The sequence below is a fragment of the Lytechinus pictus genome, chromosome 2 (genome assembly GCF_037042905.1).
Source record: "Lytechinus pictus isolate F3 Inbred chromosome 2, Lp3.0, whole genome shotgun sequence".
NCBI classification, from domain to species: domain Eukaryota; kingdom Metazoa; phylum Echinodermata; class Echinoidea; order Temnopleuroida; family Toxopneustidae; genus Lytechinus; species Lytechinus pictus.
The window spans coordinates 18,469,550-18,494,855 of NC_087246.1; the positions used below are offsets into that span (position 1 = coordinate 18,469,550).

The window sequence follows — 25,306 nt, forward strand, 5'->3', positions numbered from 1 at the left end:
TCTTTAGCTACCAAGTTAAAGAAAATTTGACAAGGGGTCGCAGGGTCATAGCTCATTTAGCAATCGCATTGCAACTAAATATTCCACTTTGGGGGAGTTTGTGTGCAAACAAATGGAAAATAATAATGTTAAAAGAATGCAAATGACATTATAAATTTTACAACCAAGGCCATATGAGACATACTAAAATAGATTGGAACACATTCAGTCGTGAAATAAATTATTGAAACATATAAGACAAAGGGATAAGATTTCAAAACGTATTAGCTTTCTTCAGCACGGCCCCACCAACTATTGAGTGTGTGAATATCTAATTTCCACCATTGGTTTGTGGTGGCGAACCACATTGGGTGGATGGCAAAAGAAAAAATAATTTTAAAAAAATCAATTCGCTCCATATCTAACACCAAACCATTTGGCATACAGTGTCTAATGCTGGTGGATGATAAATGCACGCATCGGATATCAATATGTATACGCTTCGGTTGTTCTATATAAGCCGGATATTAAAGATTATGATGTATAGCTTGTCGTAATCATTCAAACTCGGATGGATATATTAATCAGTCCATGTTTCATCTTGATAAGCTAGTCATCATTCGAATCGAGATATTGTTGAAGAATAGTAGTCATATTGTGATAACAAAATGGAAGCGTCATCGCGGGCCTGTTGGTCTCTAAAATGTTCGGATTTTGGATTTCAACCTGATATTTCACCAAGTATCAATGTACCCCAGGTAGGCTTTTTTTTATGTATTTCAGTGTAAAAATTGCTAATTTTCAACAGAATTATTTTTATTTTATTATTCTTATTAACTTTTTGAAACACGTCACCCCAAAAAACTATCATCAAATAATATTTTCAAACGTTATCCCTGGAAATCATGGTATTTTGGCTTCCACGCATGTAAATGAAGAACATATTCGGGATCAAAGTAGAAATCAAATTAAAAAAATAATGTTGCATTGTAATATTGTTGCAAGAGGCATGCAAGAAAATGTATTCATAAAAACACGATGTATTCTATCCTCTCACGGAAAGAAACTGTAATATCACTAAAATGATAACTTCTTATTCATTGATGATAGTGATTAGATTGGGAATGCGCTAAACAATTGGGATATTGTTATCATTATCCTCCGACATATTTAAGTGACTGTCTAGCAAGATTAGATAATTGATATTCACATTCATGATTTATGATTTGAGTGTGTGATGAAATGAGTACAATAGAAATGAAATTGATATATTACATTATTACTACTGAATCTAAAATTGTTAACAATGAATTGTGAGCACGTGTTACGGTACGGAACCAGATGCTTTATTCATTCATGCATTGTGTATAATCGATAAAAAAATGAATCAGCTGTTATTTCCGTTTCACTAATCCCATTAAAGAAAATTTAGATATAGAAATTGTTAATATGCATACTAAAGCATCAGCAAGTTTATGTTTGAATATCAATAGGCCTATGCAATATTTAGAAATACCATTTCTTCGAATATTCGTGTGTATATACTACAAGCGCATGAATTGGAAACTGTTCACTTTATTTTAAGTTTTCTCCCCCTTCATTCTGCTTCTCGCTGTCTTTTTCATTTTGTTTTGTAACTGCTTGTATATGTATATATTTTTGAAAAGCTAATCTTGATAATGATAATAACAATGACAAACTGATGCATGTTTAGATTTATCTAGGAAGAAAATCAAGGGCGTAGGCTGGTTTGAGCATGGAGGTGCACATCTTGGGGAGGCGGAACTAAAGTGGTATGAGTGTGCACATATTGGGGAGGTGGAACTATTAAAAGTTTGGAAGCAAAAGAAGGGGCACAAATTTCGTTTTGCTTGTCAGAACTCCTCTTCTTCAGCGGGAGGGTGCACGTACATCGAGTGCACCCCCCCCCCTCCGCCTACGCCCTTAAAAGTCAAATTATAAAGAGAAAACAAATCTCTTCATCTGGACGTAAAACCGTTCTCCAGGTGAACAGATCTATTTTCTCTACGTAATACCAATAACAAAAATGATCATGATGATGTTGTTGTTGATAATGATAATATAGGATATACATAATAAGAAACTTTAATTTTCGCTCAATTTCGCAAAACAGTTATAGAACAATGGAACTGGTATGCAAATGCATGAGGACTAATGGCGTCACACACTATTTCTTTGTGTTTTGTTATATGAAATATCATTTTTCATAGATGTATTACTAAATATGCATGTTCTTAATTAAATCAAGAACATAAAAAGTATTCAAGTGGATCCGATGTAACATTTTAAGACAAATTGCGATATTTGGTATTTGAGATATTTGTATTTTTATGATAATATAGGATATACATAATAAGAAACTTTCACTTTCGCTCAATTTCGCAAAACAGTTATAGAACAATGAAACTGGTATGCAAATGCATGAGGACTAATGACGTCACACACTATTTCTTTGTGTTTTGTTATATGAAATATTATTTTTCATAGATGTATTACTAAATATGCATGTTCTTAATTAAATCAAGAACATAAAAAGTATTCAAGTGGATCCGGTGTAACATTTTAGGACAAATTGAGATATTTGGTATTTCAGATGTTTTTATTTTTTTTCCAAACTGTAAAAAAGGTAAATCCTACACTGATAAGACGAAATAAATAGTGTATTTTTTATATATATACTCTTATTTAGACCTACATATTTCTCGAGAAATTTGGAATACCTTTTGTGACAGTAGTGCAAGGTCGAGAAGGAGGAGTCGTAGTATTATCACCGTCGTCATGATAATCTTTACGAGTATTTGCAAATCATTATTGTCGTTTTATATGATAACTTTACATTTTCAACTAAAATGTTGGCCAATATGTGTGTCTGATCCAAAAGAATGGTCCGGGAGAATGGTGAACTAAATCTGGTCAGTTTGGTCAATAAATACTTTCACATTGTTCAGTATTTATCGATACTATTGGTCAAACCATGGAGGTAGGAATGGTCAAACTTTATATTCTTGAAATTGTAGTGTTGTTATTATACTTGCTGACAGGTGTTTTATTATTATGTTGTGTGATATAGTGTGGTATCAACGTTGTGCTCTACTTCATCTATCGCTGCATCGTGTTCCTCTATTTCAACACGTATATGATCTTTGATCTGGTGACAACTATCAATGGCTTCGATGGGGTTCGAACCTTCATCTTTCTTACTACCTGGGTCTACCTTCTCTTCAACCTCTATGTCTTGGTTTCCTTCACGAACACATTAATAGATGCCTATCTCTTCTTCAAAAGAAGGGGAGATTTAGTTGAAGGTAAGAACATTATTTTGGTCTGTATATAGGTGGAATATTTCATAATTTAGGCAAATAAACACAGGGCTATTCGTTGGGACACTTTTCTGTATTTTCTAAATTTCGGTTTCCAAACTGTTTTTTTTTTTACTTTGAACTTCAGAGCTGAGAATTTAGTGCACTCTTTTTGTGGATTTTCAAGAATAAAATTTACACAAAACATTTTGAAGATATCATGGGAATAACGGTCTTGATTGTAACAAAGATCCAATAACCGAACATATTTTTTTTCTAGAATGGGTGTGGAATATTCCCTTTCAGAGAATATATCCTATTAAATTGAATATATTTATTACCTATATATCGTTTTTTGCATCGTCTTGGGAATCATATTATAATCGAAGGTTGGTTTTGGAGGTAGAAGGCTGTCATTTGATTCCAAGTTTAAGTGCGCGCTGAGATACTTTTTCCTTGGGTATTGATGGAAATAATATTCAGTCTTTGGCTTACTGTCTTTCAGTCTTCAGGGATATTTGTATCAATTTCTTGAGCAGATATCAATCAGATAAACATGCTGGTATGACAGGCAGAAGAAAAGGAAATAAAGTTCGGGGCCTCATGAATTATATGACTTCTTTTTCTTTCTTCTTGAAAGACAGGACTGTTAAACGGATCATTGAATTCCTTAAACGAAAATGCACTTGAGCAAAGCATGTTATTTCGGCTTTACTTTCATTTAATTGATTTGTGTAGAGCGATTAAATAATCGGTAGCTGATGAATATCTGTTTTCACTGTAGCCATTTTTTATTGGAACGGGTGAAATAAGGGATTACTGGGTAGCAATTTTAATATTAAATACTATAGATCTTTCAAGGTTGTGAGGTAATCTGACTTCTGATTTTACAACTTTCCTATTAGAAGTCTATCAAGAAAGTCACCTAATAAGAGAGGGTATCCGTGTATGAGGGTTTGGGTATGGGGGTGTGCTTGGATGTGGGTGTGCGGTATTGTGTGTCTCTCTCGGGGTGTATATAAAGGTTATGTTGGACGTGCCTGTGCACTCTCTCTTCATGGATGTGAGTGTGGTTATGGGAGGATGAATATGAATTAAAGGAGTGAGATTCATGACTCTCTGGTGGCAAGGGATGTGGGTGTGGGAGAGTGAAGTGGGAGGACGTGATGATGTGGGTGTAAATGAGAAACGAGTATGCGCTTGCTAGTACAGGTATGGCTATACGAGGGTGAAAGTGGATGAGAGTGTGTGTAGTACTTTGGTGCGTGTGCGCTGTGTTCGAAGGGGTTTGAAGGGGATGAGAGGTTGAGTGAATGTGATTCCCTAAGGGTGTTAGGATGCACATTGATGTGGGTGGGGGTGTATACTGGGGTGTGCATCAGTGGGTGTGTGTTTAAGAAATAGGTGTTAGAGGGTTCATGTAAGTAATATAGGTATGTCAGTCAGAAAGGGTACTCTGGTTTAAAGTTGTATGTATGAAAAAGAGGTGTGTGGGTGTGTGTGCGTGTGTGGGAGCTAGTATGAGTACTTTGTGTTAAGGAGATTAAAATTTTCTGGGTTGATGTACGTGCGTGTGGAAGGTTAAATTGAATTTCAAAGTTGTGTGGATGTAACTCTGTATGTGTATGTAAGAAACTGTGTAGGCCTTGTGGGTGTTGGAGTGTGAATCCTATTTGGGTGCACATGTAAGAGAGGATGTGCGAGCACCATTCTATAGGTGTGGGTGTTAGAATGTTTAAATTGGAGTATAGGAGTGTGAATGAAAGGGTGTTGGTTGATTCTCTAAAGATGTATATGAGGAGGGCTGGTGTATGTGTGTTAAAGAGACTGTAAGAAACTGTGTAGGCCTTGTGGGTGTTGGAGTGTGAATCCTATTTGGGTGCACATGTAAGAGAGGATGTGCGAGCACCATTCTATAGGTGTGGGTGTTAGAATGTTTAAATTGGAGTGGTATAGGAGTGTGAATGAAAGGGTGTTGGTTGATTCTCTAAAGATGTATATGAGGAGGGCTGGTGTATGTGTGTTGGTGCGGAAATTTGAATAGGGAGTGTGTTAATTAATGTGATCGTTTGGGTTGATATGGGTGCGTGATGTATTAAAAAAGGAAGTATCAAGTTGGAAGAGTGTGTCGATCTCTGCAGGCAAATATGTGACAGACTGTACGTGTGGGTTGGGTCGACTGGTTTGTGGGTGGATCTTATGTAGGGGAAGAGGGTATGGGATATACTGTGTGTGTCTGTGCATGAATCACTTAAGTTTGAGTTGTTGATATGGAGACTGATATCCGTTCCTCCCGACTTCTTTTCTTTCTCTCTCTCTCTCTCTTTTTGCTTATTCTTTATCCTGTCCACATCTTTATGGAAGAATGAAGCCAGATCATTTACATTGAAAATGATAAATGCAACATACACTGGATTAAGATTTGATAGCTCTAAACACTTTCATATAGTATCAGGAAGGACTCTTCTTGTGAGCATGTATAGATTATTCGAAGTTATTGAATACTGAGTAAAATATAACTAAATATTTGATTTTTCTTTCTCTCTTCATACAGGTACACCAACCCGTCTGAAGTTCCAATGGTTTCTATTCAACATCGTTCTCAACGGTTCAGTGGTGATTACGTTTACTTTCTGGATTCTCTATTACACCACACCTACCATCCAGATATTCTTCACCAACATGGTGAGGAATATCAACCTTCATCTCCTACCAGCAATCTTTGCTCTGATAGACCTCTTAACCACATCCACTCCCATCCGCTTCGTCCATGTGATATACCCCATCTTCCTCGGTCTTGCTTACCTGACATTCGCTGCTATCTACTGGAAGGCTGGTGGTACCAACCCATGGGGCCTGCCATTCATCTACCCATCTCTAGATTTTGGTGATGATCCTCGCGAAGCCATTATCTTTAGCGTGGAGTTGATAGCAGCTACCATATTGTGTCAAGTCGTTGTCAAGGGACTATACCTTCTTCGGGAATGGCTAACGCATTCAAACAATCCATCTTACACCGCTCTTGATGGAACCAACTCAGCTGGTGGTAGACCGACTGGATCCGCTATGGAACTTCCTAACAGATAGAATGCATGGAAATGTTCAAACCAATTTGCAAGAAATTTATAAGCAATCGATTGACGATATTGATATAATTATCACCGATCAGTTGACCTTTTCTTTTCCAAGAAGCGGACTAGTAATCAATCTCAATTTTACATTTCACTTTAAGACTTATAATTGATTTGATGACCTACGATTTATATCGTAACATTAGTGGTTGTCCCATGCAGTAGCGATAAAAAATAAGTAATAGTTATGTAAACTGGGCGGAATAAGGACTTATAGAAGCAGAGGAAGCCAATGCTAAGAGTTGATAGTATATCATGCTCTTTAATTTGAAGTGCGCGATATTCAATCCTCTTCGATACCTGCCTGATATTTTGAAGACGTGGTAGGCCAGTGATATCCCGGTGCCAGGTAAAAATGGCAGAGGTAAAAATGGCAGAGGTAATAATGGCAGAGGTAAAAATGGCAGAGGTAAAAATGGCAGAGGTAAAAATGGCGGAGGTAAAAATGGCAGAGGTAAAAATGGCAGAGGTAATGATGGCAGATGTAAAAATGGCAGAGGCAAAAATGATAGAGGTAAAGATCATGACATGCTAAAAAAATCTTTCAGGAGCGGATGTGAAATGATTTGTATGTTGATATACTTAAGGTACAATAATAACCATTTTAATTTTTTTTTAAGAAAATGACATTTCATTGATATTGTTATTACACCATATATGGGAAAAACTGCTCGCAAATGACGTCACCATTAAAATATAAAAATCGAATAGCTTTTTAAATCTTTGATAGGTTTCCTTAAACCCTCAAAAATATCATTTTGATTATTTTCTATTACAATAAACTTTATGTGTCAGGGTGAATTTCCCCTTTAATGAATTAAGTATAATACTTGGGATTCAAAGTGTGCTTTAAATTTGAATATTAGAAGAGCGATTTGACATGAGATGTAAGTCCAAGAAAAAGAAAAAATACCAACTCAAGTGTTATCAATTTGGTGCAGAAGATCGAAAGTAAGATCTAGAAATGTTACCCTTTCCATTAGTCCAACATTATAATTCTTAATTTCTTCTCAGAACCTTTCTTATTTATTCTGCTGTACATGGAGGGGCTTTTGGACTTTTTGGCATGGGAGTTTAAGACTGGCCATTGTTACCTCTGTCATTTTTACCTCAGCCATTTTTACCTTTGCCATTTTTACCTCTGCCATTTTTACCTTTGCCATTTTTACCTCTGCCATTTTTACCTTTGCCATTTTTACCTCTGCCATTTTTACCTCTGCCATTTTTACACCGAGCAGATATCCCAGATGGAAATTGAACATGTATTTTTAAGAATAATTTCATCTCTATATAGAAAGCGGTTTGCTTGAAAGCGAACCTAAGCAAGTTGCCATTTATTTGATTGTATTATCTGGTAGGACGGACTCTTAGGAGGGACCTTACTACAGCTTATCGTATAGCTTACCATCATGTATTGTTTAGCATTCGATGCCATCGAAGAACTCTTCCGTAGATTTAGCATGCACGACTGAGCACTTAAACGAATTTGATTTTAAAGAAATGAAATTCATTTGATGAATTATATTTCTTCAAAATAGGGTCTACAGATTTTTATGAGGACCATTAAGTAGATATTTATTATGAAGCAAGTTAGATAGGTGACACGCATAGACAACCATGTGTGCAATCTTTTAATAAAATAATGTGTCATCATGTATCTAAAAACTTGAATTTCGAAGATAAACTTGAGCGGTAAGTTTTAAGGTGTGTTGCTAAACTATGTATTTAGGCTGATTGATCGTTTTTGGAAAGTATTTTTGGAGAATTTCGGGAATTAATTCTGTTCGTACTAGGGGAAATCAATCACAGATTCGATTTTAAGGTGAAATGGAATTGTTCTGTACGTCACTTTATTAGCCATCGTCACTTTAAACTTCTACTTTAATTATGAAATAATTGATGTTTACTTCAATCTAATCATTATCGATCTTATCGCATTATTGTGAATGACATTTTGCACTTCCAATTTGACACGGATACCTTGCAGGAACAAAATCTTTTTCTTATTTTGTACACACCATCATCATATATCATTTGTCTTGTTGTTACTGTATTATTGTTTGAACGTGTTAGTAGCTCCATGGTAGCACGGTGTGCTTATCATAATGTTAATAAAGAAAACTGTCAAATAAACCAGTGAAATATACAAAGGCCTCTTCATTTTGCCCCCTTCCCCTGGGAAAAAAAGAAGAGAAAAAATTGTAAGCTAATCCCAAGTAACCGTAGTGAAATGGAAGCTGAATGTAATAATTATATATGTAGTTTCATACGTACCAAGGATATCCTTGCTTTGGTCTTATGTAAGCGAGTTCGTTGGAGAGAGTATATCACCCAGAGTAATGCATATGGAGAGTAAAACTATTTCACGACGAGTAATTTCCTTGACCATAAGTTTGGCGAACCACCTTCATCATTTTCTCTTGGTTCAAAAAAGCAAGTGTCTATATACCTGTACATCTGGGGCACTTGAGCTTGAATTACACGATATAGCAGGGCTGAAAGCTCTGAACAAAAATATTTTCAAAAAATCTTGCTCGTCAGTAATGCATTGAATGTTCGCGATTTGGAGAACTGGGTAGCACTAGCGGGAAACCGCTCTTGAAAACAATAAAAACTTCTTTTTTGGATTTATTTGTCAGCAAATCACATTAATGGGACAGAAATAGGATTCTTCATTCAAAAAATTCTCACGAACATACTTCAACTTACATTTTGTCAAATATCCTTAGACTGATAAACGACTCCAGCTTCGACATGTTCATCAAACAAAATATTGCGTACATACGCACAAGAATAGACATCTAAAGTTTATGTAACTTAACTTTCTACTTCGACATATTCGAACCACACAATCTAAGTAAAGAAGATGGGATCCAAGACATCAAGACCAGTTGATCCCCCTTCGGTGGAACCGCTGCCACCGACCAGCGATGAAAAATTCATAGATGTCCTAGTGCATGGATGTCATTCTGTAGACTTGGGACAGGTGAAGCTCGATCATGATTGCCATAAAGACTTCACCAGACCCATGGTAAGTATTTACAAAACCATTAATGAGTTACAGCATAAGAATTTATTGGGAAAGGCGTTTATTAATATGTACGTTTGTTATAACTTTGATTTGATTTTTTATTTGATCTATTGTTTCACATTCCACAAAAAACGTGCATCTTTAGCAAATGAGAAAATAATGAAAATTACTTTCACTTATTTGCAAAGTAATATACCGGGTGAGTAAAAAAAACGACAACTCACAAATCCCCAATTGAAGGGAAAAGGGCCTTAAACACATAATTATTATAATATGACCAGAGTATGTTTTCCCAAATAATTTGAAACTCCGAAACCTTATTTTTGTGGTATGTGTTAACGCTTGGATGACCAGGAGGTATTCTTTGCAGTGATGTATATTTCGATTTGCGGCAAAGTAAGGCATGACTACAATGAATGAATCCAGACGTCAATGATGTCATAATCCTACAAGGGTTGCATTAAAATCCATTTCAACACACCTTCTCAGTAATTAACATTATTATTCTTTAATAAACACTTTTGGGTAGCAATTAATTTCATTGAAAATGGTTTAGCATATTTGTTTATGAACTCATGTAGGATTACGACATCATTGCCATCTGGATTCATTCATTGGAGTAATGCCTTACTTTGGCGCAAATCGAAATTTACATCACTGCAAAGAATGCCTACTGATTATCCAAGCGTGAAGACATACAACAAAAATATGGTATAAACATTTTGGGAGAAGATACTCTTTCCAACTATATATAACGATTATGCATTCATGACATATTTATTTCTGAGGTGTCAATCTGTTTTTACTCACGTATGTATTACGTGAAATATGAGGAACATATTAAAAAGCATAGCTTGTAAACAGGTTTCCAGAAAAAAATTAAAAATTCCTTACGCAATAAAGAAAGATGAATCAAGTGAAGAGGAATAAATACATCTTACAGTGGTTCTACATGATAGTCACTCGAGCAAAGTGTTTACCTAATGGCAAGCATACAATTGTAATAAACTTTTTCAGCCTACATTAAAAAGAATACAAAAAGGGCGATTGGATTATATGAGTGTCTAAATTGTTCCAAAAGGTAGGCGCTGTGAAACGTTTTGAGAAAACTTGAGTAGAACTGAAGCAGAATCCACTTTGTGTTTCGCTCTGCATATACCATGTATACAACAGAACGTTATCTTTCCATGCTCAGTTTTGAATCCTACTTGTTTCTAAAGATTCTCGTGAAAATAGAAATGTGAATAGTCTGAAATTGGACAGGGAAAATATAGTTTCATCATCATGAAGAAAATTGTGTTATAGACTGAGATGGAAGGATTGAATGGAAAGAGAGAGAGGCAAACATACAGATAGAAAGAAAGGCGGAGAAGTATGATGTGGGTTCGCACAATATATTTCTTTACTGTGTTAGTGTATAGGCCTATAAGTTTTATATAAACATGGCACAGGATGCACACTTCTTCCTAAGCAATTCTTTCATCTCGTTTGTTGAAGATTCTTTTATCTTTCACATTTCTTCTTGTTATTTTTTCACCCTCAGTGTGCAAAATGTCCAATCGTCCTGTTCGTTTTATTCCGTTTCGGAGTGGCTGGATACTCCTTTGTCTTCCTTATCTATCACCTGGCGCGGGAAATAAGTGGTCGAATTGGCGCCAAAACATTCATCTACCTCGAAACCTGGACCTACGTGTGTATCACTATCTACCTCCTTCTCTCGTTTATGAACGTAGCTATTGATGTATACAAGGAATCCAGAGGATGGATTCTTGCTGTTACGACAGGTAGGCTTGCAATTAGGAAAATATCAAAGCATTCAGATCAAGCCAATGAACAACAACAACATAAAAAAAAACTATTCAAAGTAAAGACAATCTTTATGATTTTTAGTTTTATATTTATTGCGCTTTGAATGGTCTATGAGCGGATATTGCAGTTAAATATATTAAATTATCAATACACAAAATTCTGAAGTAAAGAATGGACTTAGCATGAGCGATATTACTGCCGTCAATATGATTCTCCATAACATTGCCTTTATTCCTTTCATTTACAGGGCATACTCCGTGGCGTTTTAAGCTACAATGGCTTTTCTTTAACATCTCTCTATCATCTTCTTGTGTTGGAGGTATCACATTCTGGATCTGGGTGATCGTGACAGGTATACTGCCAACAACTCAAGCCTATGACATCATCAATCTACACGGAATGTGGATCATCATCGCTGTCCTCGAAGTCGGTATCGTCACACTGCCCCTCCGTTTTGAGCACATCATCTACCCACTCGCTTACGGCGTTATCTACCTCATCTTCGCGCTCATCTACTGGGCAGCAGGAGGAACTGACCCCTACGGTAACCACTATATATACGTCTTTCTGGACTTTGGTCGGCATCCTGTCCGGTTGATATTTGTAGTAGCAGGAGAAATTATTGGAATGTTCCTTATTCATGGATTCTTTACGCTCTTCTTCCTTTATCGGAAGAAGATTTTTGCAAAATGCAAATGTTGTCCGATAGAAAAAAGAACAGAAGACGATGAGCTTCAAGCTGTCTCAACAAGATATGGAACGACAAGTGAATAGAGCAAGTAATAAGAGTGGACTCCGTTGACTTCAAGTGTGGAGAAAGAAAGGGATATGTGCTTTAACGAGAGATCGCGATAGGCTACATCTTTTCCCAAACGAATGCCACCTGCATGAAAACTCCCTCTCTGCCACAGAAAGCTTGCTTTTCATTTCATTTTTTTAAATACATAGATGTAGAAGCTCTATGGAGATAGTGAAAGTACTATAACATTTGCACTTGAGAGTTGATTTCATAGCTTATGAAGTTTATCATAGTCACGAATGAACAGATATTTCTATTCCACTGTACTGTACGTGGGTGATAATGTAGCAGAGGCGTAATAATCATCCTTGGATTGTTGAAGTGAGGTTTTGACTGAATTTGATGATTACTTCGATAGAAGCTCAACCACTGAATATGAAAATTCCCATTTATGAAAATTTTGTATTTAATTGAAATGGTTTATTAGGAAAACAAATTAGCAGCCAAAGACTGAATTGCGAAATCATTAACAAAGTAAAATACAAAGTGTAAGCAACAATAACATATCAAAATGCGTTTAGCTCTCACACGAAAACAATCCTAAACCTAATAAAAGAAGACGATGAATTGCAATAATTTATTTCTGAACATTTACAACGATCAAGAACCACAACAATTTGCCATTTCTGTCCTGTTTCTACCCAACAGCGTATTAATCGATTCCTCCATGCAAAAACTACCTCAACCAACTTGTCCTAAAGTTTTTGCATAAAATTTATCTCTCTCGCTCTGCCTTACTCTCACTTTAAAATATTTAGCGCAAAATTAATGATGCAGTATAATTATACCGTGGATCTCCGATTACAGCGGAGGAAGGATACATAAGAAGTAGTAGGAAACATGGAAGAATAATAAATTTATTCCTGTAATATAATGCTTGGGTAAGCAAATTTAAAGGTCAAGTCCACCAAAGAAAAATGTTGATTTGAATAACTTAGAGAAAAATCAAACAAGCATAATGCTGAAAATTTCATCAAAATCGGATGTAAAATAAGAAAATTATGGAATTTTTAAGTTTCGATTATTTTTTACAAAACAGTGAGGTGTACAACTCAGTGACATGCAAATGAGCTAGTCGATGATGTCCATCACTCACTATTTCTTTTGTTTTTTATTGTTTGAATTATACAATTTTTCATTTTTTACAGATTTGACAATAAGGACCAACTTGACTGAACAATATAGTATTAAACAATGCTAGTTACACATATTCAGTGAAGAATAAATCATTGTTTCACTTGACAATGAGGAGAAAATTAGAATATTTCATATAATAAAATACAAAATAAATAGTGAGTGGATGACGTCATCAGTCTCCTCATTTGCATATCGACCAGGATGTGAATAGAACTGTTTTGTAACCTTAAGCGAAACTTTAAAATGTCATAACTTTCTTATTTTACATCCGATTTTGATGAAATTTTCAGTGTTATGCTCGTTGGATTTTTCTCTTTTTATTCAAATCAATTTTTTATTGGGGTGGACTTGTCCTTTAATTGACAATAGGTTATGTAGGGCAAATGTAAACTATTCTTTACAAATTAATAAAGCATAATTATGCTTAATTCTTATTTTCGAGGCCTGAGAGCCTAGAAACCCGTGTCATTTTTACTTATTATTTCTATCTTATTTTTTTTTTAACAGGCCACTACCTTTACATGAAATACCAAAGAGGAATCAAATTCAACTGTTTTGTTAGAGTTTTGATCCTTAATTTAGATTATTCGAAATAATGCCCAAATTTGCTTAAAAAATTGCACAATGCACCCTAAATCACCCTCAGTTGAGATAGTTCACAAGATAAAGATACTTAAAATCTGACAAAATCCATTGGAGAGTAGATGGTAATCGATGAATAATTAATGTAAAGCACGACATTGGACTGTATTCACTGGTATTGATGGTCACGTGACTTTCAGCATAGTACTACATTGTGTCACCCGATATGCTTACTGCCAGCACAATGCCAGGTGGTGGTATTTATCCCAAGATTTCTCCTGGTGGCTGGTTTCCAATATAATTATAACGTGTTTATATCTCAATGCTCAGTTCGTCAGGGACGCTTAATTGATCCTCTGTAACATTTCACATAAGCTTCCATAAGGGTGTGGCAACATAGAAATTAATGTCATCAGAACATCTCTAACAAAAGAATGTGAGGATGTGTGACTCAGAGACATGTAGTTCTTGTGATTTTGACACTAGATACCCGAGCAACATTGTCAGACCGTTGGTAAATATACTCTTAATAATTTCTTCATATTGCTGAATGATCATGTCGAGACTTTTGATGTCTGTATGTTCTACACCAACTTCACAATGATTCAATTCATTAGTTTGAATCGTCATTATGATTTTGAATCGGGCTAAATTTGATGATTTACGCCTGGTTCTGGTTTGATTGTGTAGTGAATAATTAGATCATAATTTTTATCGTAATGATTGTGAAATTACAAGAGTTTCATGTTCTGACATACATTCGTTTACTGGACAGAGATTGAATTTGAGTGAGATTAGGTTTGATACATAAAGAGAAATATGGGTATATAGTAGGAATATGTAATGTTAAATCGGAGCAGAGTGTAAAAAGTAGCAGATAATATATAGGGAAAGGTGAAGAAAAATATAAGTATTTTACGAGGCACTACTTATTTTATGTTAATTCACAATAAAGGGCCAGGCCTAAGTTCAAGTTATTTGTATGATCCCTGTTTGCCTTTTCAAACCAAGATCCTATTTTTAAAAATCGTAAAAAGAATCGTCATTATAATAAAGTGTAATGGAAAATATTTTCAAAGCACAATTCTTTCATCAACATGATCAATAATTATAATAATGATGATATTTATAATAATAAGGGTAATCATAGTAATTGAAAATAATGGAAATGATCATCATTATTCAGTTTATGAATTACTTAAAATTAACCATCTGCAGAGTGCGGCATGATATAAACACTTATGTTTTTCCAAAAGTAATTATTTTAACTGCCAATATCCGATATTGAAACATCTGGTGTTTCTGACTTCCGCCTCAATTCGAATCTCAGCCATGGGATTGTTTCTTTAGCCAAAGATCAAATAATCAAAATAAAAAATATCAACGATTTTGCTCACTCGACCAAGGTGTAGTGGCAGTGATCTTCAATGATTTAAACGCTTGCGCACCAGGATTGCGCATGGGGTAAAGATATGACAATATACTAACCATCGTGACATTTAGCACCTTTGGTGCTCTGCAGATTGGATACAAACGCGTTATAAACTAAATTATCATTAATAACCATTATAAAATTGTCACATAGGTCCTAATCAAATCAATGGATGAAATGTATCGCTTGACTAGTCATTTATTTTAGCTATACACTTGAAATGTTGGGCAAAATACTGTCCACTGTGCTGGGTAATATAAGGTGGTAAAAATATATATATTCTGGGCAATTAATATTCAATTGAGCAAATTTATTACCCAGTTATTAGTTTTCATTTCGCAATTAGGGCAGATTTTAGCCAATAGTTGTATGGACAGTATGTTGCCCAGGGTTGATTAAAAGTTGGGCATTTTTGCCCAACAATTTTAAGAGTGTGCCGCCCGAATATCACTCTCTCATAAAATATATAGGATTACCCTTCATCATTTTGCTCGGGCATTGGTATAATTACACTTAATACTTTTGAAACAGAACTGTTCCAAGTACTTCATGTGTGTAATTCTTACAAATACCCTCGATATTACTTTTCTTCGAGATTATGACTTTTCTTTATTGGAAAGTGCTATGGTACTCATAGTTGTTGGCGCATTAGAATCATCATTAGATATCTTTAAAAAACAAGTGGAATGCCTCTGGCCGTCTCACCTGCATCACGCGATTCAATATAGCAGCAGTGCTGATTTTGAAAACTACTATAACTCGCACAAGATGTTCAGTGATACTTGGTTACTCTTATTTCCACGTTTTATGAACTAGACCAATACACTTATAGAGATATGATGGCAATTCAACAAATACCCCCAACGTGGCCAAAGTTCTTTGACCTTACATGACCTTTGACCTTGATCATGTGACCTGAAACTCGCACAGGATGTTCAGTGATACTTGATTACTATTATGTCCAAGTTTTATGAACTAGACCAACACACTTTCAAATTTATGGCTGTAATTCAACAAATACCCCAATTTGGCCAAAGTTCATTGACCCTAAATGACCTTTGACCTTGATCATGTGACCTGAAACTTGCACAGGATGTTCAGTAATACTTGATTACTATTATGTCCAAGTTTCATGAATCAGATCCATAAACTTTCAAAGTTATGATGGTAATTCAACAGATACCCCCAATTCGGCCAAAGTTCATTGACCCTAAATGACCTTTGACCTTGGTCATGTGACGTGAAACTCATGCAGGATGTTTAGTGATACTTGATTAACCTTATGTATAAGTTTCATGAACTAGGTCCATATATTTTCTAAGTTATGATGACATTTCAAAAACTTAACCTTAGGTTAAGATTTTGATGTTGATTCCCCCAACATGGTCTAAGTTCATTGACCCTAAATGACCTTTGACCTTGGTCATGTGACATGAAACTCAGGCAGGATGTTCAGTAATACTTGATTAACCTTATGGCCAAGTTTCATGAACTAGGTCCATATACTTTCTAAGTTATGCTGTCATTTCAAAAACTTAACCTCAGGTTAAGATTTGGTGTTGACGCCGCCGCCGCCGTCGGAAAAGCGGCGCCTATAGTCTCACTCTGCTATGCAGGTGAGACAAAAACCGATTACATTGTAGTTTGACTGTATGATTATTATGAATAAATATTATCCTGCTGGTTTCAATTACATTTCTCTATACAGTGTGACACCTATGCCAAGTTGTCATTTGTGATCTACCGCCTGCTTATAGTGACCTACCTCATTGTGTTTTTAGTGATTCACCTCTCTACCTCCATCGCAGGAGTAAGTGGGTTAAAGATCTTCATCTATCTATCCGACTGGAACTTAGTTCTAACCACACTCTATCTCATCGTTGCTTTCCTCAATGCGGTAGCGGACTATGCCTACTACCAATGGTATGGCATGTATCTCAGCAGTTACCACAATGGTGAGTGAGTCTGGAAACCATAGGCCTGCCACTGTTCGCCCCTATCCTTATATAGCCCCCCCCCCCCCCAATAATAATGAAATAGAATATATAAATCGATAAATAAAAAAATCAATTAATTAATCAATCAATAAAAATCAGAATCACCACCATGCACACCTATACAAAATAAGTGGTTGGAGGCGTGCTCGGCGATTTCGTTTTGAGCAACCCTCTCCCATAGGCTGCTGTACATAATTCGAGGGGGGTCTTGGGATCACCTCTTAATGTTACAATTGTTCCTTAGCTATAGATGGTACATGAAGAAACGAATTAAAAGGAGACAGAAAAGATGACATTGCAGAAATAGGTGGTCTGTAAAGTCATTAAACACTTTTACTTTGAAACATTAACAAGAAGAATTAACACTGGCAATTTAGTCAGAGCTGAAAACTTTCATGAGACACCCTCCTGGTTTCTGATAAGTAGCCTAAGCAATATTATCCTGATCAAACGATTAACATCTGTCGAATATATTTTCTTTTTGGTTACATCACCGTGAAGAATAGAGTTAAAATGATATGACTGTCTATTTTTATTATTTGTTTTTACATCATTCAGAACCACCTGTCCTCTACAGACTACAGTGGTGTCTTTTCAGCATATGTATCATCATCTCCTTACTCATCGCCGTATCTTTCTGGCCAACCGTCGGTTATGACCTACCGACATACAAACTAGCAGAGAACATCAACATACATGCTGTACCAGGTATCATCATGGTTATTGACCTCATGGTGACGGCAATACCGATTCGCTTCTTCCACGTAATCTATCCGTTATTCGTGGGCGGTATCTACCTGGCCTTTGCGGCAATCTACTGGGCTGCAGGAGGCACTGATCCATATGGACACCCCTACATCTATCGTCTTTTGGACTTCAGCCGTCCCAGGATCATAGGACTGGTCGTTGTTGGGGAGACCATAGGTGCTGTTGTGTTTCAGTGGTTGTTAGCAGGCCTAAAGCTTTTGAGGAATAAGGTCGCGTATGACTGCAACTGCGCCCCAAGGGTCCGATCTGTGGAAGTCATTCCTTTGACAGAAGTAGCTACCGTCGCTTCATATTCTTGACTTTCATCAAAGGCATTCTTGAGATTTTGTCGGGATTGGACTATGAATGCTGCCACAATGTCTTTTGAAATGCTCTAGAAATACCTCTAAGGCATTTGTATAAATAAGTATCCGTCATTTAACGATAATGTTCTATCACATGCATCATTAACGATAATGTTCTATCACAGGCATTAATTCTTGTGTATGCCAAATCTACAATATACTTCTTATCAAGGATAGATTTCCTATAGATTTGTCATTTCTGAGGATATCTCATTAAAGGTAGTTGTACAAAAGCATATACTTCATCCAAACATCAATTTCAAATTAATGAAATATGGATAAGCCCCCCTTAAAAGTTTAGGGATATTTCCCGGGGGGGGGGCAGTCAAATGTATTGCTGTACACACGCGTGACCAAGGAATTTCCAAACACCCCCTAAACGAGTTTTTCTCTGTGTTCAAAATACCCCCTAAACAAGGTTCTCGCGGGCTTTATTTACACATTTTGGCCCCTAAACAAGTTGTCGCCAAAATATGACCTCGGGGAAAAAGCTTGGGGAAAAAACCATACCCTAAACACGTTTGACCCCGCGATTGATCATTGACCAGTCTTTCAAAACCACCCTTTTTCTTGAAAATCGGTGTTTTTTATACCCTTAACGAGTCCATGCGCGGACCGCGTCCAAAACTGAAAAAACACCCCTTTAACCCCCCCCCCCGGGGATATTTCCTGTGTGACCCAGTGATTATCCGACATAAGTGTAGCCTATGGATAGTACTTGTTGGATGGACCGGTTAATTGTCTAATTGGCTCGAAGGGACAGAGTGAGTCCTCGGTAGGCCTGCCCCATGATATAGTCTAAGATTCTGTATCAAGGGGGATGGTTGTCATCAAAATAATGCTTCAGTCATATATATGAAACTGACTCCAAATAATGTGCAATCTGCCTTAAAGTAGTTTGTCATTCATTAATTTGTGTATAACGTTCCTCAATGCACTTAAAAATCCATAATTTGTTTTCAATAATTTATTCCCTGGTTTTATCAGAAGCAATTATCTTGCACATATTTGATTTCATAATTGTAATTTTAGTGTCGTTCCGTTTACTGTTCATATCCTTTCGAAACTTGTCATGTTTTTTATTCAGCTTTTGGCTGTGACGCATGTTTTAATAAACCATTTTTGGGGGTCGGCCTGGGGAGTGTTTATTGAAAGGACTTGTCGGACATTTCATCAGACAAGTAGTGTTTTATCCGACAGTAACCATAGTTACAGTGCCTCTCAGCAAGGAGCTTCCAACACAGCTCCTTGCTCTCAGCCAATCAGAATCAAGGAAAGTTGTCAGATCCAACAACTTGTTGGACAAAACTATTGATGAAACACCGCCTGGATTCGGTTTGCCAGTATGCATGACTGTGACATAAAAATGTCACATGACATGTCAGTACAAGGACAATTTACAGGTGAACGTATTTAACCAAATATTTATCCTGGTGGTATCCGGGGGTGGTATGGGGTATAGGCACTAATTCTGCATGCGCATGCGCATTAATGGATTGTTACGATAATTATGTTATATACATCAATTACTGATTTGTAAAGGAAAGTAGATCCGTTGTATTGCTTCACATAAGTTCGTCTGAGTAATGGCAAACTAGAAGGATATTTGAAACCTAGTTTCTGAAACAACAGTTTTGATATTAAAATATCAAAGATGTGTGACTCGGGTACATATTCTTCTTGTGAATTTGATAAAAGACATTCGAGCGACATAATAAGACCATAGTGAATATACTCTCAATTTATTCGCAATAATTATTTATTTAACTTTGAAAATCATTGAGGTTGTTTGACAGTCATGTCTAGAATTAACATATGACTCTGCATGGTTCAAGCCAGAATTGTAATCACTCGGTCAAGAAAACGGTTCCATGACAATTGCTCCGCCGACATTTGCTCCGCCGACAATTGCTACGCAAAATACGACAACTGCTCCGCCGACAATTGCTCCGGACAGTTGCTCCGCCGACAGTTGCTCCGTCGACACTTGCTCCGCCGATATGTGCTCCGTCGACACTTGCTCCGCCGATATTTGCTCCGCCGATATTTGCTCCGCCGACATCTGCTCCGCCGACATCTGCTCCGCCGAAAATTGCTCCGCCGACAATTGCTCCGCCGATAATTGCTCCGCCGACATCTGCTCCGATTATACGACAATTGCTCCGCCGATATTTGCTCCGCCGAAAATCGCTCCGATTATACGACAATTGCTGCGCGACAATAATTGCTCCGCCGATATCTGCTCCGATTATACGACAATGCTCCGCCGACATCTGCTCCGCCGAAAATGGCTCCGCCGTAAATTGCTCCGATAATGTGACAATTATTTATTTATTTTTTTATTCGTACTTTCATACGCATAACAATAATTTGTAGCACAGGCTGAAGGCGTCAATTTACAAAGTAAACTTAAACTATGCTTGCATGATATATTACATGTCATACACAGGGGCCGCGGAACGGTTTTCAAAGTGAGGGCTGAGTCAAAAGTGGGGGGCTGTCCATGCTAAAAATCACAATCATATGGTCATTCTTACGTTTTTTTGTACACGGTTTTTGAAAATTGGGGGGCTAAAGCTAAAGCCCCCCGGCTCCGCAGCCCCTGATACATGCATATAGAAAGAAATAGAAAAAAAGGGGTAAGCACTAAGGGATAGATATTCTTAATACTTATTCATGGTGGGGGGAGCATTTGTGTAAGTTTTATTACGTGCCTGGTGATTAAAATGGGGAAAAAATACGCGTTTTCATGTAATTATTATAACCATATAGCTCCATGTTATAACAGTACAAACAAATTAGACATACCCCATTCTTAGCGTCAAAATCGCTCAGACTGGCGAAATTTGCTCCGAAGTGGAAACATTTGCTACAGGTGAAATTCAACGGTACCCCACCTTATTTGTCGAAAACCTGTACTGTAGTCACGCAAAATGTTTACTGTCGGCAAATTTTGTCCCACACAAACATGACCAAGACATTCAGTAAGTAAAAATTAATATTCAAGAAAATACCAACTTGTGAAAGGCTACATGTTATGTCACCTTCTCGGCACACCCCTCCACTCTGGTTTCCATATTCTCTCGTATACACAGTGCTCTCAGTCTGGTCTCCACATCCATATCATGTCATATACACCGTAGGTTTTTAGATTATGATAATACTGTATATAATAGTGAGTTGCTTTTTTGTTTTATGTTGATCATGATTGTTTTCTTCACTGATAGAAAAAGGATAATTAAATTTTAAAAAATAATCCAAAAATAAAAGATATGCTTCATGTTTACAATTTTAAAAAGGCGTATAAATGTCCCCTTTCCAGGTCAATAACAGCTCGCGCTTTGTGCTCGCATTATAAATTCAGTGAGATGCGTATTGGGTTTCATGAATTTGTAACTATATTATTGCTGGTATACATATCATTGTCTTTTAAAAATAACATTATTTGTTTAGACGTAATGAGAGATATACATACATATATTCATTTATTATAATATATTTATATTGTCGCTATTGCACAGAATAGAACAAAAATACAACCGAAGTCTAGTTTTTTAGTAACTCACCAGTAGCGTAATGAGCCAACAACAAAAAATGGAGGGGGCCAGACAAGGATGACATTTATTTTCCTTTCCTTTATTCTTTTTTTTTTCATTGGTAGGGAGAATGGGGGATCCGTGACCCCTAGCACGCCCCTCCCCAATCTGTACGCCAGTGATGATCATACTTTCGTTTGAAACAAATTGAAGGAAAAAAGTGCAAGGGTAGATAAGGCCCAAGACGTAAATAAAAATGATTGATAAAAATTGTAATACTGATAAATATACAATAAATCAAGCGGTCACCAATAAAAATAAACAACGTGAAAGAACAAAACGAGAAAGAGAGAGAGCCCGCGTGAATGTATGGTGTATAAGTTGCTGGAAAGCAGAAGAGACATTGTGTCCAGCACCCCCCCCCCCCCCCAAATTCTCTCCCCGCTCAAGACCGGAGTGAAACCAATGATAATAATATATGAACAAAAATCCAGATTCACAATTTCAATGGGGAGTGTGTCATTCCCCTTCTCCGTTACAATTTTTCAAGTGGCAGCGGCAGGGAGAACAATTTGTTTTGTTTTTTAAGCAGAAAGCTGTGATGATAGGGGGAGAATAAAATAAATAAAACATTAACGAATAACAAGAACAAAACAACAACAAAACAATTTGTATCAGGATGAATTTCTTATCATTCCGTAACATAGACCAACTTGGAGAAATAAGATGTTAATGCAATTGTCGTATAATCGGAGCAGATGTCGGCGGAGCAAATATCGGCGGAGCAATTGTCGCGGAGCAACTGTCGTATAATCGGAGCAAATATCGGCGGAGCAATTGTCGCGGAGCAATTGTCGTATAATCGGAGCAATTTTGGGTGGAGCAAATATCGGCGGAGCAATTGTCGCGGAGCAATTGTCGGCGGAGCAATTGTCGGCGGAGCAATTTTCGGCGGAGCAGATGTCGGCGGAGCAAATATCGGCGGAGCAAATATCGGTGGAGCAAGTGTCGACGGAGCACATATCGGCGGAGCAAGTGTCGACGGAGCAACTGTCGGCGGAGCAATTGTCCGGAGCAATTGTCGGCGGAGCAATTGTCTTATTTTGCGTAGCAATTGTCGGCGGATCAGATGTCGGCGGAGCAATTGTCGGGTCACCAAGAAAACACCCCATTGTGGATTCGATGCGATTATTGGTGAATTACATGGGGAAACTATGAATAATGATATGTTAGTGTACCCCTAACTAAAATTGATTTAAATAAGAGCAAAACATTTAAATGTTCATCACAATCGGATGTGAAATATATACGAAAGTTTTCAATTTTCACTTCTTTTCGGGATCGAGCGCCGTCTGAAAGGACGGACCTCTTTAGGACCTACTAACAGCTCCATCAACGTAGACGTAGCATCTACGCCGGGCATCTACGTAGCGGACACGGAAAGAACGCAACAACTGCTGGTCGAAGTGGTAAATCTTGGATGTCACCAATCTGAGGACTTGGCGCGGACGTTGCATGCACGGACGATTTCACATTTTTCGAAAATAACGAAATTGGCACCACGCCCCAAGGATTTTTTTTCGGGAACTTCCTCCGGTGTAAAGGTGTCTTTACCAAACAAACTTTAACTATATTTACTCATATAACATCCGACTTTCGCTGTTATGTCGGGAGTCAAGTATTGATGAGATATATAATCCTGTTCAATCAAGGGGATAAAATGGTACTAAAAATTCCCGTTTTCAAGTCAATATACACCAAATATATTTCCTCGCACTTCGAGCTTTGATAATTTTATGTAGTACAAGTGCTTCTTTTTCACGACTACTTTAAGTGATTGCCCTCTTTTAAGGTCTGAATAGAAAACATTTCCATTCCGTGCTTATGATCGCATTAGTGGATTGGTGAGATATGTCTGCTCTTCATGAATTTGGTCTGTGAAATACGTATGGTCTTAATTGATTCCTACAAACAAGCCTTAGAATGCCCCTCTTCGGGTCTGACTATAAAAAAATAGCTCGCGCTTTGCGCTTGCAATATGATTAGTGAGATACGTTTCATGTTTATGATTACAATACTACAAAAAGTGATTCATGTCAGTGCGGAGGTGTAATTCTAAAAAAGTCACGCGCATGGCGCTCGCATTAGATGACAATGGTGAGATATGTATGCTCTTCATGAATTCCTGAAAAATAGTCCTTAAAGGGGAATGAAACCTCTGGAATAAGTAGGCTTTTGTCGAAACAGAAAAATCAAAGAAACAGATCAACGAAAGTTTGAGAAAAATCGGACAAACAGTGAGAAAGTTATGAGCATTTGAATATTGCAATCACTAATGCTATGGAGATCCTCCCATTGGCAATGCTTTGATGGACTATAAAATACCCCCAAAATGTCTCTTTTTGCTTTTTCTTATGGTGATACAAACTCTTTAACCATGATATATTCTTTAAAGATCTGTATTACTTGCCCTCCTATAGAGGCAATTTAAGTGAAATATATACTAAAGTAATGGGGGGAGTTGTTCACAAGTGACATCACACATCTTTGTCGCATTGCCAATGTGAGGATCTCCATAGCATTAGTGATCGCAATATTCAAATGCTCATAACCTTCTCATTATTTGTCAAATTTTTCTCAAACTTTTGTTGGTCTGTTTCTTTGATTTTTCTGTTTTCACACAAGCTATCTTGTTCTAAAGGTTTCATTCTCCTTTAAAAATGTCTGTTCTATTGGATCAATATATACAAAACTTGCATCTCACGCAGTGTTCGCATTGTTTGTAAGTGAGAATGGTACGAACCATGATTACAAAAATTGTTTATGTCACTTTTTTAGGTCTGAATATAAAAAAATTGCGTTATTTGATCAGTGAGATACATATCCCTTAAATGGCACGGTTCATGTCTCTTATTAGGTTAGTATACCTGGCTATTGAGCGCGCTTCGCGTGCCGACTAAATGACTCAATATTTTTGCTGGTGCCCCCCCATGCTGTGGGGGGGGGGGCTGAGCCGCTTCTTCCGCATAATTTATCCCATTTTTGTGGGCTGTACATACCTGGCCTTTGCAGTAATATACTGGGCCCTGGGAGGCACTGATCAGGATGGACACCCCTACATCTATTGGGTGTTGGACTTTAGTCATCCATGGACAGTAGGGCTAGTCGTTTTCAGGGAGACTGTGGGAGGTGTGGTGTTTCAATGGATGTTAGCCAGCTTGGAGAAACTCAGGAACAAGGTGGCTGATAACTGCAAGTGCGCTTCAAGTGCCCAGTCTAAGGAAGACATACTTTTAACAGAAGTAGTTCCTGATGCTCTATATTCTCCAATTTCATTACAGGAGAATGAAACAGTTGAATGGTAAACAGGTAAACAGGAATATCAACCAAAAAACGTTCAACAAAAGTTTGAGAAAAACTAGCACATCAATGATGTGGAGC

At 37.1% G+C, this 25,306-nt stretch overlaps 3 protein-coding genes across 3 annotated transcripts; all 3 read left to right on the forward strand.

Moving 5' to 3' along the window:
* The first annotated feature begins 427 nt into the window (after positions 1 to 427).
* LOC129274427 (protein rolling stone-like) lies at positions 428 to 8,555 on the forward strand. The gene is made up of 4 exons (XM_054911242.2): positions 428 to 737; positions 3,071 to 3,305; positions 5,854 to 6,772; positions 7,678 to 8,555. The coding sequence occupies exons 1-3, from the start codon at positions 648 to 650 to the stop codon at positions 6,384 to 6,386; spliced, it is 858 nt and encodes a 285-aa protein (XP_054767217.2). The 5' UTR covers positions 428 to 647; the 3' UTR covers positions 6,387 to 6,772; positions 7,678 to 8,555.
* A 473-nt stretch (positions 8,556 to 9,028) lies between these two features.
* On the forward strand, positions 9,029 to 12,044 carry LOC129274416 (protein rolling stone-like). The gene is made up of 3 exons (XM_054911231.2): positions 9,029 to 9,461; positions 11,005 to 11,245; positions 11,518 to 12,044. Exons 1-3 carry the CDS (start codon positions 9,297 to 9,299, stop codon positions 12,042 to 12,044), a joined length of 933 nt encoding a protein of 310 aa, XP_054767206.2. The 5' UTR covers positions 9,029 to 9,296.
* A 2,068-nt stretch (positions 12,045 to 14,112) lies between these two features.
* LOC129274404 (protein rolling stone-like) lies at positions 14,113 to 21,576 on the forward strand. The gene is made up of 3 exons (XM_054911221.2): positions 14,113 to 14,302; positions 16,929 to 17,175; positions 17,776 to 21,576. Exons 1-3 carry the CDS (start codon positions 14,231 to 14,233, stop codon positions 18,282 to 18,284), a joined length of 828 nt encoding a protein of 275 aa, XP_054767196.2. The 5' UTR covers positions 14,113 to 14,230; the 3' UTR covers positions 18,285 to 21,576.
* The last annotated feature ends 3,730 nt before the right edge of the window (positions 21,577 to 25,306 follow it).

Bases quoted from the DNA above. Each gene is read 5' to 3' on its own strand.
- LOC129274416 (XM_054911231.2), top strand. From the start codon at position 9,297: ATGGGATCCAAGACATCAAGACCAGTTGATCCCCCTTCGGTGGAACCG. The intron at 9,462-11,004 runs GTAAGTATTTAC...TTTCACCCTCAG, and splicing joins AAGACTTCACCAGACCCATG to TGTGCAAAATGTCCAATCGT. The intron at 11,246-11,517 runs GTAGGCTTGCAA...TTTCATTTACAG, and splicing joins GATTCTTGCTGTTACGACAG to GGCATACTCCGTGGCGTTTT.
- LOC129274404 (XM_054911221.2), top strand. From the start codon at position 14,231: ATGTGTGACTCAGAGACATGTAGTTCTTGTGATTTTGACACTAGATAC. The intron at 14,303-16,928 runs GTAAATATACTC...TTCTCTATACAG, and splicing joins GCAACATTGTCAGACCGTTG to TGTGACACCTATGCCAAGTT. The intron at 17,176-17,775 runs GTGAGTGAGTCT...TACATCATTCAG, and splicing joins TCTCAGCAGTTACCACAATG to AACCACCTGTCCTCTACAGA.
- LOC129274427 (XM_054911242.2), top strand. From the start codon at position 648: ATGGAAGCGTCATCGCGGGCCTGTTGGTCTCTAAAATGTTCGGATTTT. The intron at 738-3,070 runs GTAGGCTTTTTT...TGTGTGATATAG, and splicing joins CAAGTATCAATGTACCCCAG to TGTGGTATCAACGTTGTGCT. The intron at 3,306-5,853 runs GTAAGAACATTA...CTCTTCATACAG, and splicing joins AAGGGGAGATTTAGTTGAAG to GTACACCAACCCGTCTGAAG.